Source organism: Peromyscus californicus, unplaced genomic scaffold (genome assembly GCF_007827085.1).
Source record: "Peromyscus californicus insignis strain IS unplaced genomic scaffold, ASM782708v3 Scaffold_17__1_contigs__length_78620276, whole genome shotgun sequence".
NCBI lineage: Eukaryota > Metazoa > Chordata > Mammalia > Rodentia > Cricetidae > Peromyscus > Peromyscus californicus.
The window spans coordinates 66,580,802-66,596,437 of record NW_026294469.1 but is presented as its reverse complement, the minus strand read 5'-3'; the positions used below and the strand labels follow the sequence as shown (position 1 = coordinate 66,596,437).

Below are 15,636 nucleotides of genomic sequence, written 5' to 3'. Positions count from 1 at the left end.
CATCTTAACATTTTAGATGGCATCTCCAGAGTGGCAAATGTGCTATCAGATACTCACTGAGATCTTATCAGTCGTAACAAATGAAGACACTCACTTTGCACCAGCAGCCTGAGAACGTCACTGTACTGGTCAGGGAACTGGTAGAGTAGAAGGTGAGTCCAGTGCTTACAGAATAGATTAAATGGCATCAAGATATCTTCATCTGGTTCAAGGCCCCAGGCAGTAAGTGCCAAGTGAATGGACTCCAGAAGCCTGGTACGATCAGACAGAGGAGGTTTAGTGGCGTTTAACCATTGCTTAACATCGAACTAAAAAAGAAACAGAAACAAGAAGCAGTTTTATTTACATTAGAAAATTAGATGAAGCAGAGAGCTCTGTGCAAATTTAACAATCAAAGACAATCTTGCAGTTACCTGTCTACAAACACAGAAACTCAAATGTACACACAAGTACATGACTGAATGTAACTGATGGGAACCATGATGCCACCATCTCTATCGATTCTCTGAGCTGAGGTCATGTCCTCGGCTCAACAACCTTCTTTTGAAATATAAAATCTTACTTGGGATTGGGTAAGGACATGGTCAGAAGCAGAGCACTCACCTTGAATGTTCACAGCCCTAGGTTTGACACCTTGCATTGCAAAAATACAAAACCAAAACAAAAAACCACCCATTGACTAACCATTCACTATGGTTTACAATTCCATTCTATTTCTGAAAATTCCATACATTTCTGTCTTTTTATAAGTGTCCTCTCTGAGACCTCATCAGAGTTTCAGAGCTGTCCTTCATTTGTTAGGGTCAGAACCAAGTGGCCACTTTATGGACCTTATTTAACAGCCATTTTTTCAGTGGCATTAGTTACCTACCTAAATTTATAAAATTCAGACTGATAGAATCTTCCAGTGTTTCATACCATAAAAATACATTCACCTCTGTTATAGACTGGGCTCAGTCTCTTTGCCCTAAAAAATGCCAGGGTCCCATTGCTTCATAAATGTCACAGAAGCGTAACTGAAGGTGCTGACATTCTTGACTGGTTAAGTCACTGCCTTGTTCTGACAGTCTTCTATTCAGATGAGGATAAGGGAAGCTTATTTAGAGCAGGCTTATCCAAAATATGAATCTGACATACAATAACTCACAGATCAAACAACGTAGGAGCAAATTCAAGATACATTTAAAAGGATTATTAAACTCCTCTTAGGAATATTTCATGACTATACAAAGTTTTTAAAGAAAGCTTGGGCCAGGAGTGGTGACACATGCCTTTAATCCCAGCACTCGGGAGGCAGAGGCAAACTCAGGATCTCTCTGAGTTTGAGGCCAGCCTGGTCTACAGAGCGAGTTCCAGGACAACCAGGGCTACACAGAGAAACCCTGTCTCAAAAAACAAAACAAAACAAAAATAAAGCTCGGGAAGCTGTGCTTTGGAAAGTCACACTCTGTTGAGTAAGACTGTCTACACAGTACAGCCAGCGCCCTGCCCACAAAGGGGAGGCTGTAAGGTCGGCTATTCAAAGATCATGCAATGTGGAAAGGGCCTCTTGGCATGGGAAGCAACAGTCATTTCTGATTTTTCCCAGGAGGAATCATTAGTACCTTGGTGAGCAGCATGAAAATCATATCACTGTTGTCCTCACTTAGAAACTTCACCACTTTCTCATACAGCTGGATGAACTCAGCCGGCGCAGCATTGGGAGTGAAGAAAGGGGAGAGCAGAGAGCAGAGACGCCTGTTCTTCAGAATGGTCTGCAGCACCTTCCTGCATTCCGATTTAGTGCCGCTGATAAACACCTGGTGACATAAAAGGGGAACTGTCACTCAATTTCCCCTCTGCTTTTCTTAAGCAGGCAATCTTCAAAGGTACTAAATAAGGTAAAATAATTTCTGTAAATGAAAATAGAAAATCAGAAGATATCTAAAATCACGCACTTTTAATCCTAGAACTAGGGAGGCAGAGGCAAGCAGATCTCTGTGAGTCTGAGGCCATCCCGGTCTACAGAGCAAGATCCAGGACAAGCACCAAAACTACACTGAGAAACCCTGTCTCAAAAAACCAAAAAAAAAAAAAAAAAAAAAAGGAAACAGCCTGGTCAACACAGTGAGTTCCAGGACAGCCAGAGCTACAAAGTGCACTCCTGTCTCAAATAATAAAAAATGAATTAATGTGGTTCAAAGGCTAAGACGCACTAAAATCTCAGTGATTCTCTAAGCAATCTCAGGGTCAGAAAGGCTTTTCTAAGATGATTGTAACAAAAATAATAGGCAGGGCTCATGGGTATGACTATATTAAAATTTCAACTTCAGTGAGCTACAAAGAATCATAAAGTATAAAAAAAGAATTAGCAAAATATATTGCTCTCCAAATACTATGTTAATAACCATCCAAAACAACTCTTTCAATCAAATCAAAACCCAAAAAATATACAAAGGAAAATAAAATAATCACCAACACACACACACACACACACACACACACACACACACACACACACACACACACACGAAAGCAATATAAATTTTGAAAGTGATGGCATTCTATCTACTTCCCTTATCAGATTAGCCAAATTTTAAGGATCAATCCCCAGTACCATAAACTTTAATAAGAATAATTCCTAATGTTAGTTATGATAGTGTAACCATGGGCAAACCTTCCAGCAGGGTAGTGATCAAATGCACTCAATGCTATAAAATATAAATATACATTTACATCAAATTCCTTTGATACAGCAATCACACTTTCAGAAAAGAATACTAAAGAAAATACTGTAAGAATAATTATTTCAGTCTTATTGTAGAAAAGAGAAAGAAAGAGACCTACCAAACTAACTACCCAGAAAGTGTGAGCATAATTCCTTACAACATGTCTTTATCATGGAACAGACATTTGACAGAGGCTGACCTGTACTTACTAGCAAGGGAAATTAAAAGATATGCTTAAGTGCACAGGAGATAAGTTAGCACATGCCTGTCTGAAGTGTCTATGTAAGTACCCATGTGGAGATAAAATGACAGAGCATGTTTATAACTCAAATTACAGCCATATTTCTACTCCCCCCAGGTGTTTTGAATCTCGAGAACATTTGCTTGTTTTTTGTTTTCTACACTGTATGGCTCACAATAAGCACTTAGTAACCTTATGGTGAGAAGAGAAGTTCTTAGGAGAAAACAGATCATCGGCTGGTGACACAGCTCAGTGGTGGAGTGCCTGCCTAGCACAGGCAGGGCCCTGAGTTAAAACCCCAGGAGAACAGAAACAACAGCAACAAGCAGCTCTATCTGGTTGGCATCCCCACTTATGGGGACCCAAGTGATCAACTAAATTTGGATGCAAATATGTGGCCAGGGTTGATATTCTTCAAACAAGTGGATTTCCTTTATAACATCCATAAATCTGCAGGGATACTTTGCCTTTGCCCTGTTAAAACAGATAAATAAATGGTGGCAGACACAGCACCTGGGAGGCAGCAGCAGTCAGACAGAGCAGCACTGAACCCTGTCAGAAGCTCTGGCTCATTTCTCAGCCCCAACACTCACAGGTGCATACTTCAGGGGAGTTGCTTCATCTTTCAAAGGCCAGTTGCTACTTTTTTTTTTTTTAATTTTTTATAGCAATACTGGGGATCGAACTTAAGGTCTCTCATGCATGCTATGGTCCCTACTTTTTTTTGTTTGTTTAACTTTTTGAGACAAGGTCCTACTAAGTTGCCCAGGTTGGCCTTGAACTCATTCTGTAGCCTAGGCAGGCCTTGAATTTGGGTCCTAAGTAACTGAGATTACAGGCTATGCCACTCGAATCCACTCTGCTTGATCATTTTCAAGACAGGAATGGTATCAACTATACAGAGTCCGCATGAGGGCAAACTTTAAAAATTAATTAGAAGCTATTTTGCAAATGATAAAGGAACTTGAGCAATGTTGTGTTAGTGATACTAACAACCTAGGCCAAAATCTGAAGTCCCCCTAGCTTTTCAGATAATAATCACTTAATCTTTCTTGTAGAAGAAGCAACATTCTATACCAAAAATTCTACCAGTGTCACAGGAAGTCAACAATTCTCCAGAAGCTTCTGACTGTATTAGTCAGTACCCCTGAGGATTCACTGTGCAAGCATGGGGCTGACAGCTGGGAATGGTCTTACCTGTCCCAAGATCTCGATGCAGGACGTGAAGAACTGCCTCGTAGGAGGATGGCGCTGGGTCTCTTCGCTGACATAGTCCACAACAGTAAAGAAGAGGCTGATGCCAATCTTCTGAACCCCAGGTGTAGGCTGTAACTTATAAGCATTCACTAAGGCCCTGTGGGGAAATATGAACACAATATTTGTTTATAGTAAATAATCCATAGCCTCAACTGTCTCTGTTTTTCTTACTCCTCAGGCAATATTTGTAAGAGTCTTCAGAGCCCTATGTAAATAACACTTTAAAAATACTACATGTGATAAATGTGTATCTGTCAATTACCCAAAAATTCACTTTTGATACATAGTAATGATTTCATATGCCCCTCTGGAAAATAAAAGTCAGGTGTTATTATAAGGGCCAATTAGCACTCTGGCACTTTTTAAAGTTTTTCATATATTGTATATAATTCATAGTTACTTGACTTTTGTATTCCTTACATTTTTAAACACAAGAATGTGACCTCTTTACATTTTAAAATTCAAAATATACCTGAGGGTGAGATGGGCACCAGGCACACAAGCGGCACAAGTACCCATGTGCAGGAAAAACTCTAATACACAGAAAACAAACAAGTTACAACTGCTTTCCTAAGACTTTCTTCTAATGCTCACTTGTAGTGCCTTCCCAGGGATGAAAACACCAGCCTGCAGCTGACCTGATCCTTCCCAATCTGCTGAAGGGATCAGTGGCTTGCTGTGAGGTGGAGTCATCTTAAGCTAACTTCCTCTCCCAAGCTTGTCCAGCCGGCTTTAGGAAAGGTGAATATATGCCAGGAGCTCTCAGAGAAAACCACAAGGTCATATGAAGTTACTAAGTACACTCGGAAGTCCTCATCCCTGGAAGTGACTGGGTGAACTTCATTTTAGAATCTGAGCTGACAACGTTAGCTTCCCAGGTGAGGACGACTGGAGTGTATAACGGAAGCAGTAAATCCCCACTACTGAGTTCCCACGCCCGTGTCATCGTTCAAGGGTCTGCAAACTTGTTCCAAAAAGGCCAGCCAGATAGGAAATACTTTATGTTTGTGGGCCCAAAAGCAGCATCATGAACAGTCTATTCTGTTGTTGACGCTTGTAAATCAGAGCCACTGTGAGCCACAGAAATGGCTATGCTCCAGTCAGACTATTTGTAAAAACAGAGCTACTCAGATTGGACCCAAAGGACCCAGTTTGCTGTTTGCATACTAACTGACTGTGGGGGGGAGAGGTGAAGTACTATGGGTGACTACTCTCAACAAAGCTGATATGAAATGGGATGTCACCAGGACTTACGTGATCAGGTTTTCTGCATGCACAGCAGCTTCCACAACGTTAAGTGCAGGAGGCTGAGCAGCTTCTGCTTGGAACTGCCTTACTTCTTTTTGCAGAACGTGAATCTGCTGGCTTACTGCTTCATTCTTATACATCCCTTCAAACTAATAAGAATTCAAGGAGTCAGCAGGCGTTTTAAGTTGTTGTTATTGTTTGTTTTTTGTTTTTTTGTTGTTTTGTTTTGAGATGGTCTTACTTTGTGGCCTTAAACTCATGGCAATCCTCCTGCCTCAGCCTCCCAAGTGCTAGGACTAGAGCTACGATCTACCACATCTAGCCCTCAACAGTCTTGTTTTCCCCTTATACTTCTAGAACAAGTGTTTTATTATAAGCACACTGACATATGATAAAGAGATTATTATTATAGTCAATAATACAATTTAATTCAAAACTTGATTGAATGTAAAATGAATGGGAAACTATGTTAAAAACAAAACAAAACTACTCATGAATTATTCTAGCACTCAATCCAGAAGCAGAGGATCATGAGTTCAGGGCCAGCCTGTGCTACACAGAGACCCTGACTCTTTTTTTTTTTTTTTTTTTTTTTGGTTTTTGGTTTTTTTTGAGACAGTCAAAAATAACTGTGTAGCCTTGGAGCCCTTCCTGGAACTCACTCTGTAGCCCAGGCTGGCCTCAAACTCACAAAGATCTGCCTGCCTCTGCCCCTGCCTCCCAAGTGCTGGGATTAAAGGCATGCACCACTGCCGCCCAGCTTGAGACCCTGACTCTTAAAAAAACAAAAACGAAAACAAAAAAAAGTAAGTTGAGGGGGAACGTAGCTCACAGTGGTCAGAGTACTTGCCTAGTGTGCACAAGGTTCTAGATTATTCAATCCCCATCTGTAGAGTAGGGGCAGCTATGAAAGGACTCAGGGTTTGTTTGGTTGGGTTTTATTTATTTAATGAAGAATCAAATTTAAATCAAATAGAATTTTTCTTCTTTTGTGCATGTGTTTTTTTTTTTTTTTTTTTTTTTGAGATAAAGTCCTACACAATTCAGGCTGGCTTAAAACTCACTATTTAGCCAAGGAGGACTTGACTTCCTAATTCTCTTGCCTCCACCTCCCAAATGTTTGGACTTCATACATGTGCACTACACCTGGCTTAAAGGCAATTTCTTATAAAAATACCAAAAGTTGTAGCTATATATTAACCTATAAACTGATATGATGATGAACTAACTTATAAATGATTAAAAATATTTGACAAAACATTCTCTTCCTTTTATATTTCAATTGTTCTGATGAGGCTCTTCCTTTCTCTTTGTCTTTTTTTGGAGGGAGACAGGGCAGAAGGATGAGACAGGGACAGAGTCTCATACAGTTCAGGTTTCAACATGCTCTCCAGGATCCAATTAACCAGAGGCATCATACTGCAATTAATTAATAGCATGTTCCAGAGGAATGCCAGCCTCTTTAAAGAATTAGATCCACTGGAGGTCTGGGGAGGTAGATGGCTTAGTCAATTAGACGCTTGTCACACAGCATGAGGACCTGAGAGCACACCCTAGGACCCAAGCGTGGCACGGTGGTGTGTGCAGACAGACCCCTGGGTCCCTCCCAGTCAGCTAACCCAGCCTGCGTAGTGAGCCTCGCCAGTGAGAGAGCCTGTCTCAGAGGAGGAAGGCAGACGACACTTGAGGTGGTCCTGTACGCATGCACATACAAAAAAAGAACTACATCTACTCAGAAGTGACCAGTTTCTGATGCCATCATCTCCCTGGCCACGATTCTTCTCCCTACACTTCAAAAACAAGTTCTGACTGACTCTGACATCCTCAGGCAGGCCCTTTAAGTGTTTCACTTTGTGCCAGGAAATGAGAATTACACACAACTCCTCAGAAGCTGCACTCACTCAGGCCATTCTCTCCATGATGTAGCACCATTGCTTGCCTAGAACACATAAAGTCCTGGGTTGGACCTCCAGCACTGTATAAACTGGACATAGTGGTGCACACCTGTAATCCCAGGATCAGTTCAAGGTCATCCTTGACTATATAACAAGTTTAGCACCAAGCATACCACCATGCTGGGGTTTGAACTCAGAACCTCATACTGCAAGACAAGCGTTATAGATCTCAACAAGGATACCAAGAATGAGCTGGGTGGAACTATGATCAGCAATATCATCACCATCCTCCAGTACAAGTGGTGCGTTGCTGGGACCTGTGCAAAGGTGCCTCTGTCAGCACCCTGTAAACACAGCTCCCTCCCAGGCAACCTTGCCTATGATGCCTCAAGTGCCACTTCCCAAATAATCAGCAACAACCTGAACCATGACTTTCAAACACCATACTGCTCACAGGCAACCAGACACCAACATCTACAAAGTCTACCACTGTGTAGTAAGAATAAGATGGTAGCAAAGAATGCCAAGAATGCCACTTCTTCATGCAGAGTAGGAGGATTGAGCTGGTCACACCAAGCAATGCAAGGTTATTGCCCAGAGAAAGAAGTACATCACCCATATATATGCCCCTAGGTATCACCTCTGCATTCCCAAAATCTTAGAGCAGCAGCAGCAGCAGCAGGCAAAAGCCTACACAAGACACCCACGTTTGACTGTCTCGGAGACCAAGGCAGACACAACAAAAATAAGCCCAGAAGAGTTTTCAAACGCATGCCGTCCCAGTGATAGATAAGGGTTTGACTTGGGACAATGGCAATGCCTGCATCAGCTTTGTCTTTCAGCTGAGGTACTAAAGAAGCAGACAGGTACTAGACAAGGCCAGTTTCTGGCCAGCAGGTTGTCTAAGCAAGGCCTAAGCTCAGCAACCACTACCAGATCTCCCCCTGAATGCTGAGGCACCTGGCACTTTCCTCTCCCCCTAAGCTGGACAAGCAGCCAGAGTCACAGGTAGAGGTATCAACACCAGAAGTGCATCCTCAGCTGCCTCTCTCGGGCAGAGGGGCCAGCTCCAGCAAAGGCCTTGGAGCCAGACAGGCCATGCAGATCCCCTGAGCTGCAACTGATGGACCACAGGACCTTCTAGCCCCCACGCAGAATGGGGCGAAGCACAGTAGAGCAGGCTGCCCAGCCCTTCCAGCCTTCTTCAGGAGTGGGCACACCAGTTCCAAGTGACATTCTGCTTGTCTCCCTCGAGTCACACTGGTTCCAAGAACTTGGGGACTGGGCATTTTTCCTTTCTGAGTTGTTCCTTGAAGACTGGCCTTGAAGACTCTCCTCTCCTGCCCTCTGTTCTCAGATTTCCACCTGTGGCCTTCACGGATTGTCCCACCTACCTCTCCCTGGTACCAGGGAACCTTCTCCTCTCTGTAGCTCTGCTGCCTTATATCCTCTGACGTACCCACACCACACAGAGGGCCCACTGCGGGGCTCCATTCCCCTGCCACCCCAAGACTGCCCTCACTCCTCTGCGTCCCTCGCTTGGGAACATCTCTTTGCCTCTCTGCACTGTTCATTTCTTCTGTGTTTTCTGTCCCTGTGGCAAGACTTGACCATCTGCTACATCCTGCCCAACCCTACTGCACCTCTGGCTTCCCAGCAGCCCACTCAAGGACAGTGGCACTGAGACTGGAGACTGCTGGCTGCCCTCCACTCCCAGGCTGGAGACCCCCACAACCCTGGGCCACAGTCAGGAGGTTTCCACTTCTCTGTCCTGGCATCTTTTTCTTTTAACCTCTTGGTGGGTGGTGGGCAGTGGGCACTGGGAAAGGAGGCTATTTTGGAAAGAAGATGATATCTCTTTAATATATTTTTACAACTTCCCCAAAACAATATGGTGTGGGAGAGTGAACTCAATCAACTGCATGTCAAATAAAAACAACTGGCCAACTGATTAGTTCCTGGTAAGCTGGTCTGACTCTTAGTAAAGATGTGAAAAATAAGAATTAATGGAGCTTTTTGAAAAGTCTATCAAAAGTCTACCCTTCAAACATTATGTCTTCCCTACCTGAGGTAGCTGCTAACACAGCCTTTCTAACTGACAATGGTTTTGTCTGTGCACTTTTGGTATTCTTTTTAGGATATGAATAGATGCATAGGATATCCTAGGCCCAGGATGCACCACAAAGATAAATATGAGGTCGCTTTCTCGTTGGTGTCAGTGGCTTCTAACTAGAAAAATTCTGTATCACAAGTACCGATAGCAAAATGTCTTCAGGAAATGCTCCAAACTGGGCATCCTGGCCCAACTTCAAGGCCACAACTGTTAGACCAGATGGCCACTGCAGAGGCAAGCCTATCTAACCACAAAGAATATCCTGTGTTCTTTTTTAATGATTATTGCTTTGTTTGGTATGTGTGTGTATGTATATGGTATGCATGTACATATGTATGTTCACACAGTGTATGAGTCACAACAGATACAGTGCACATGCATGTAGAGACCAGCTTTTGATGTCAGGTGTCGCCCTATATCATGCTCCACTTCATACACTGAGACAAGGTCTCCCACTTGAACCCAAAACTTGCTACCCAGCTTGCCCTGGGGCTGCCTCCCAAGCACTGAGAATAGGGGCAGGCTGCCACATCTGCCTTGCATTGACATGGGAGCTAGGGATCTGAACTCTGGTCCACATGAGTGCACAGCAAATGCTTTACCCACTGAGCCATCTTCCTAGGAGGTAAAGCATTTGCTGATGGAGTCTTTTATTCTAGACTTCACATCTGTGTGCCCCACACAGATCATTACTTCAGTGGCAGAAAAGAAAATTTTAAGTATTCAACTGTGAAGTAAGTGGTGCCTCTGTCGATTTTCATATCTGTCACAGAGCACGGATGAAAACATCCTTGAGCACAGTATTGCTCAAGATCACAGTTTGAAAGGCTCATCTTCAAAAGCTTCTTCATCACTAATGAAAAATATCACTGTGAATGGAACTTCTGTCGGCAACTATGTGCAAGAGAATCCGACACCGTTCAGGTCACTGACAAACAGGGAACATGCACTTAGCTGGCTGACAGCTGGGCATGCTTCCATCCAGCCTGACGTCCAAAACTGGAACAAACAGTCAGCACCTAGCCACTGGAGTGCCATGCTACAGTGGGAAGCCCATTTTTCTATTAAATTTGAACTAAATAAGATGGGGAGGAGAGAAGTTTAAAAAAGAAAGTCAGAAACAAACACACACACACACACACACACACACACACACACACACACACACACACACAGACGTTATGACAGCTGCTGGGGTTGAAGGACAGATGACCAGAAGGGAAAGGTTTTTAGACAACTATCAGGAGCTGCAACAGAAGAGTGCAGTACAGTCAGAACAGGGAGCAAGGGGCAACGACCTGGAGGGACCCTAATGGAAGGTCCCTGTTAAGGTTGAACTTATCCTGTACGCACAGCTAAGAATGCTGAAAGGAGCAGAACATCTGGAAGGTGGAGTTTCAATCCTTCATTCGCTCTGTGTCCTCATTCATCTAAACCTCCTCTGTGTATGCACGACCCAGAAGAAGCCTTCAGCTACCATGGCAATGATTATATACCCTATGTGAATAATGTAAATATAACCTAACCTATCAACTTATTTGAATGAGGCCCTCATAAATGCTACATTTAAAGTCTTGAAGGGCAATGGTCCTGCCTGTTTCACACAGTGCATCTCTGAGTATACATATTTTTTTTTACTATCACAATAACTTTGTTATATCGTACTTACCAGTGTGGCATAAAAGTCTTCACACTTTCCCACCACTGCTGAAAGACTCTTTTCTTACTAAGAATAGGTATGAGAAAGACTGGAAGACTCCAGCTCCAAACACCAAGAAACTGGAGAAAATAGATCAAAGCAGCATGTGGAGCCCCTCCATTTGAGTCATTTTAATGAGACAAAGAAAAAGCTGGGCAAAGCATGTCCTTTCACAAGGTTTTACAAAATGGGAGGCCCTCAGTGGGTCTTTTCCACCTTTTATTTCTAGGAATGGAAAATTGTTCACTTGAAAATAAATCAATCCTGGGTCTAGCAAACATGCCCTACAATACCAACTACAACAAAAAGAATCATTCATAAATCACTCCATTTCCTCAGGGAATATCCCTGAACGATGAAAGGCTGCTGCTGGGACTAGAGACCACAGAAGAAACACGTCTCACTTCTCATAAAACACATTCCACTTTTGAATACTCCAAATAAGTTATACAAGTTCAAAGACTTACAGACAGCTAGAAAATCCAGAAAATTTTTAAGTAAGAAAATGAGGTAATATGAAATCTTTATAAATGAACCATTAAAAATTATATTTGTAAAATTCACTGTAGAATGATTTTCCCATGAAACTAACATTTAGAAACTGATTCCCAACAAAATGTTCAGTTAAGATCATGGATTCTATAGTGACTCAGACTCAGAGAGAAAGCAGTATCTGTGCTTGTTTAAAGTGAGCCTTACTGTCATTACCAATGCCCTCAGAACACACTGCTCGTCTTCAAAAAGGAGAGCTGAAGCAGTTAAAACGAAATGGGGGCCTGGCAATACTGAATGTGCAAAGCACAGGTCCTGAATGAGGTGGGTATGAGGCTTGGAGACACAGCTTGGTGATAAAGCACCTGCCCATGTATAAGGTTCTGGGTTCAATCCTCAGCAACATAAAAAAAAAACTGACCTTTGATGGCTACCTGATTTCTAACAATGCAGCTGTGAGACCTGGAATGTCTGTTAGTAAATGTGAACCTGTTTCTCTAACTCATCTTCATTCTGTAAAAGTTAAGTGAGATACTGTAAGCAAAGCGCCTCAGAGAATTCCAGTGTATAAGGGACATGAAGGACTCTCACAGGTTGGAAAAGGCAGTGGTATCATACAATGCAACATCCCTTCTGCTCTTCAAGAATGAGCACTAGGGAAAAACCTGTATTCAAGTGCAAAGGTCAGTTGAGGTTTGTACGCTAAGCATTAAGATGCTTAAACGGACCAAAAAGTAACCATAAGGAAAGAATGACTACAACTGACTAGGAAAAGTTTCAATGTCCATATCATTCATAGTCAAACACTATCCACGGAGCTCCTGAAACACTGAAGAATGTACTGGGAAGTTTATAATCTACAGCTTCCTACGAACACATCCCTGACCATGAAGCACTGACAATACAAACACAAATAAGACAATGTCCCTGATCTCCTGTGACTCAAAACCTACCAACAGCTATAGAATTAACAACAACAACATACAGCATCATTAACAGAACCCTGACAAGTCGTAAGCCAGTGGCTTTTGCTGATTTACTCCAGGTATCTACCATGCACTGGAAGGTGCCCTAAACGATCTAGATAGATGACATATGCATGAGTAAAAAAACTATTCCCACAGAACTCTGTCTGGCAGGGGAAAAAAAAGTGTAGAAAACACACTGAGTACAAGCTGCTATGAGAGGAAAAGACTTCTCAAATGCAGCTCCACCACAAGTGTGGAGGCTAGGACAGGAACATGGAGGACAGATGCAGCAGAGTCAGGGGAACAGTGTGACCACATGTATATCAGAGAACGGATAAAGTCTAAGTGGCTAAAAAACAGACTGCTTGAGAAGAGGTCTAGAGTTTTCAAAAGCGAATTCCTCACCTATAAAAAGACCAAAAGCAGGCTACGGAGGGCTGTTGGACACTGGAGAGCCACTGTGGGTTTAAAGTCTGGAAATGCAGTCAGAACTAAGACTAGAGAGATGAATGGTAAAAGAATGGACAGTAGAGAGAGGGCTGTAGGCAGAAGGCCTAGCATGGTAGCTCAGCAGGCCTGTGGCGGGCTACTGGAAGGCAGCAGTAATAAAAACAAAGAGAAGGAAATCACTTTAAATCAGTTCCACAGGCCAAACCAATATGTTTGGAAAGGAACAAGACAGGAAATGTGGCACAGGAAGTGTGGTATGGGGTGAAGTATGGGGAAGGGACGACAACATGGCCAGACTTCCCTCTTTGAGACCAGGTAGGAGGACTGCAGGCAGAACAGGTTTGGAAGGTAGAATTAGATTAGTGTGGGACCTGCGAGGTTATCTAGAACTGGGCAGGTAGACATCTCGATGTGGAACTGGAAGAGAATCCTTGACTAGGCTCATCAGTATGCCTAAACTTCATGACTGTGGGTTTCCATTTTATTCTAGAACCTTGCTCTTAGCTGTTAATGAGTACACAAGAAAAATAATTTTATCTTCAATTCCTAAAAATATCAGCCAGCAAGTATTATGCAGAGACAATTAGGAACGGTTATATAACTATCAAAAATAAATTAATTTCAAGTCTCAGACTACAAAGTTGCTTGCTATCTGCATGCTTTAATTCCCTGGCACATCTGCATTATCAAGCAAATTTGCCACTGTAGACAATAAGTTGTCACAGGAGCCCGGAAGGGAAATTCTCCACTTCTGGGTTTTCCCAAACTGAACCACAGTCAGGCCACTAGTGTGCAACCAGCAGAAAACTAAAACGTGCTTTAAGAGAACTAGAGTATTTCCCATGAGGTTATGGCCACAGACAGCAACTTTCCCAAGGCTTAACACAAACGCCTTCGCCCTTTCTCCTTTCTTGTATGCGCTTTCCCACAACCTCCCCTCTTCTCTTCTCTCTTGAAGCAAGTTCTTCTTCCATAGCTCAGGCTGGCTTCAAACGCTCAGTGCTCCGGCCTCAGCCTCTCAAGTGCTGGGATTACAGACATGTGCCACTGCACCTGGCATCCTCTGAACCCCCCCTTCATCCCCAACCTTGCTTTATTCTAGGGAACCCTCTGCCCTCTTTTATTAAAATATTAGCAACTGCCATTCTTCTGAGAAAAGAAGGCACACATGTGCATAATAACTTCCCTCCCGTGGAAAGTTACTTTGAAGGTATTTTTAGAAGGGATTCCTTTTCATCTCAAAATTAACAAAACACCAATTTACAAAAGAAATTTCAATTCAGGGGTTCAGATATAAAAGACTATGATCACGGCTAAGCCCTGCTCCTCCTGGTGCTATTACCCACTGCCAGACTCTGGAGTTCACAGGCCAGGGCAAGACACCCAGGCTTTTCATCCCAGCACTCAGGAGCAGAGGCAGGTGGATCTCTGTGAGTCTAAGGCCAGCCTGGTCTACAGAATGGATTCCAGGACAGCCATGGCTACAAAGTGAGACCCTGTCTCAAAAAATAAAAACAAATAAACGAAAAACAAACAAAACCCCGAGCTTGGTAATAAAACATCTCCCTTTTATTATGACCAGCTACATCTCAACTTCTTCCTATCCTGTCTAACTCCACCCTGGGCTAATGGCTTTTCTCCCAGCTTCACAACTTCAGTGAATGACCTTTCTTTTAAATACCTCTACCCAGTCAGTCAGCATTGATAATTGAGGGGAAACTCACTGAAGGAAAACTAACCTTTGGAAGACTTTTTGGAGTCTGACCTGCCTCAGTACAAGGTGAGAACATCAGCTGAAGTTGTCTTGACTTACAAGTCAATCCTTTACCATTAGATGCACATAATATAGACAAAAATCTGAAATAAACTTCAAAGGATTGAAAAACACAGAAGTCTAACAGGTTATTTTAGAAAAGGTGTTTTAGAGGAAGCAGTGCTCCACAGAAAGCAATATAGAATAAACTAGTTAGGGGTGGGGATTTCTAAGAGATAATCAAGGATGAGCAAATAAATGACTCAATTGCTCACAACTAACAAAAAGTACTATTGTGCAAATGGAGTCAGGCAGCAGGTAGGCCTATCTCCAAATGTCCCTCCTCCAGCTCAGGAAATACTGCTGAGTTCATCTGCACAGGGGAGAGGTACCCCCACTATATGGGAAAATCAAGATAATCAAATAAGCTACATAAAATGTTTAGACAGAGTCAGGTTTGAAGTAAGTGCTGCATAGGCTAGGTTAGGCTCAGTTTCAATTCTGCTCTAAGGATATGTCAGAACCAACTTCTGTCTATAGCTGCTGTAACAAGATGACAGGCAGTTGAATTTTTTAGACAGATTGCAACATATCTCATTTACCTCCTGGCAAGCTCTGCTTCCCAGACTCGTCCTCAGTAGCTGCCTGCTGCCCATACCAGCAGGTTCAGCCTTCCCCATGGGACCCTGGCCACTAGTCCCCAGAGCAGCTGACACTGACTGCTCTAACTGGGCCTCCACAGCAGCACAGAAAGCCATCCTATTATTTCTTCTAACTATACCCAAAACACTATCATCAAATCTTAGGAGGAA

At 42.8% G+C, this 15,636-nt stretch overlaps 1 protein-coding gene across 2 annotated transcripts in view; it reads right to left on the bottom strand.

The window, feature by feature from the left end:
* Positions 1–15,636, bottom strand: part of Epg5 (ectopic P-granules 5 autophagy tethering factor) — a 102,276-nt gene that overhangs the window by 24,847 nt on the left and 61,793 nt on the right. For both annotated transcript variants that reach the window (XM_052742627.1, XM_052742628.1), the window contains exons 28-31: positions 5,461–5,603; positions 4,147–4,303; positions 1,605–1,799; positions 95–308 (exon numbers count right to left, since the gene is read on the bottom strand). In XM_052742627.1, coding sequence (XP_052598587.1) covers positions 95–308; positions 1,605–1,799; positions 4,147–4,303; positions 5,461–5,603 — 709 coding nt within the window. The remainder of the gene's footprint in view (positions 1–94; positions 309–1,604; positions 1,800–4,146; positions 4,304–5,460; positions 5,604–15,636) is intronic.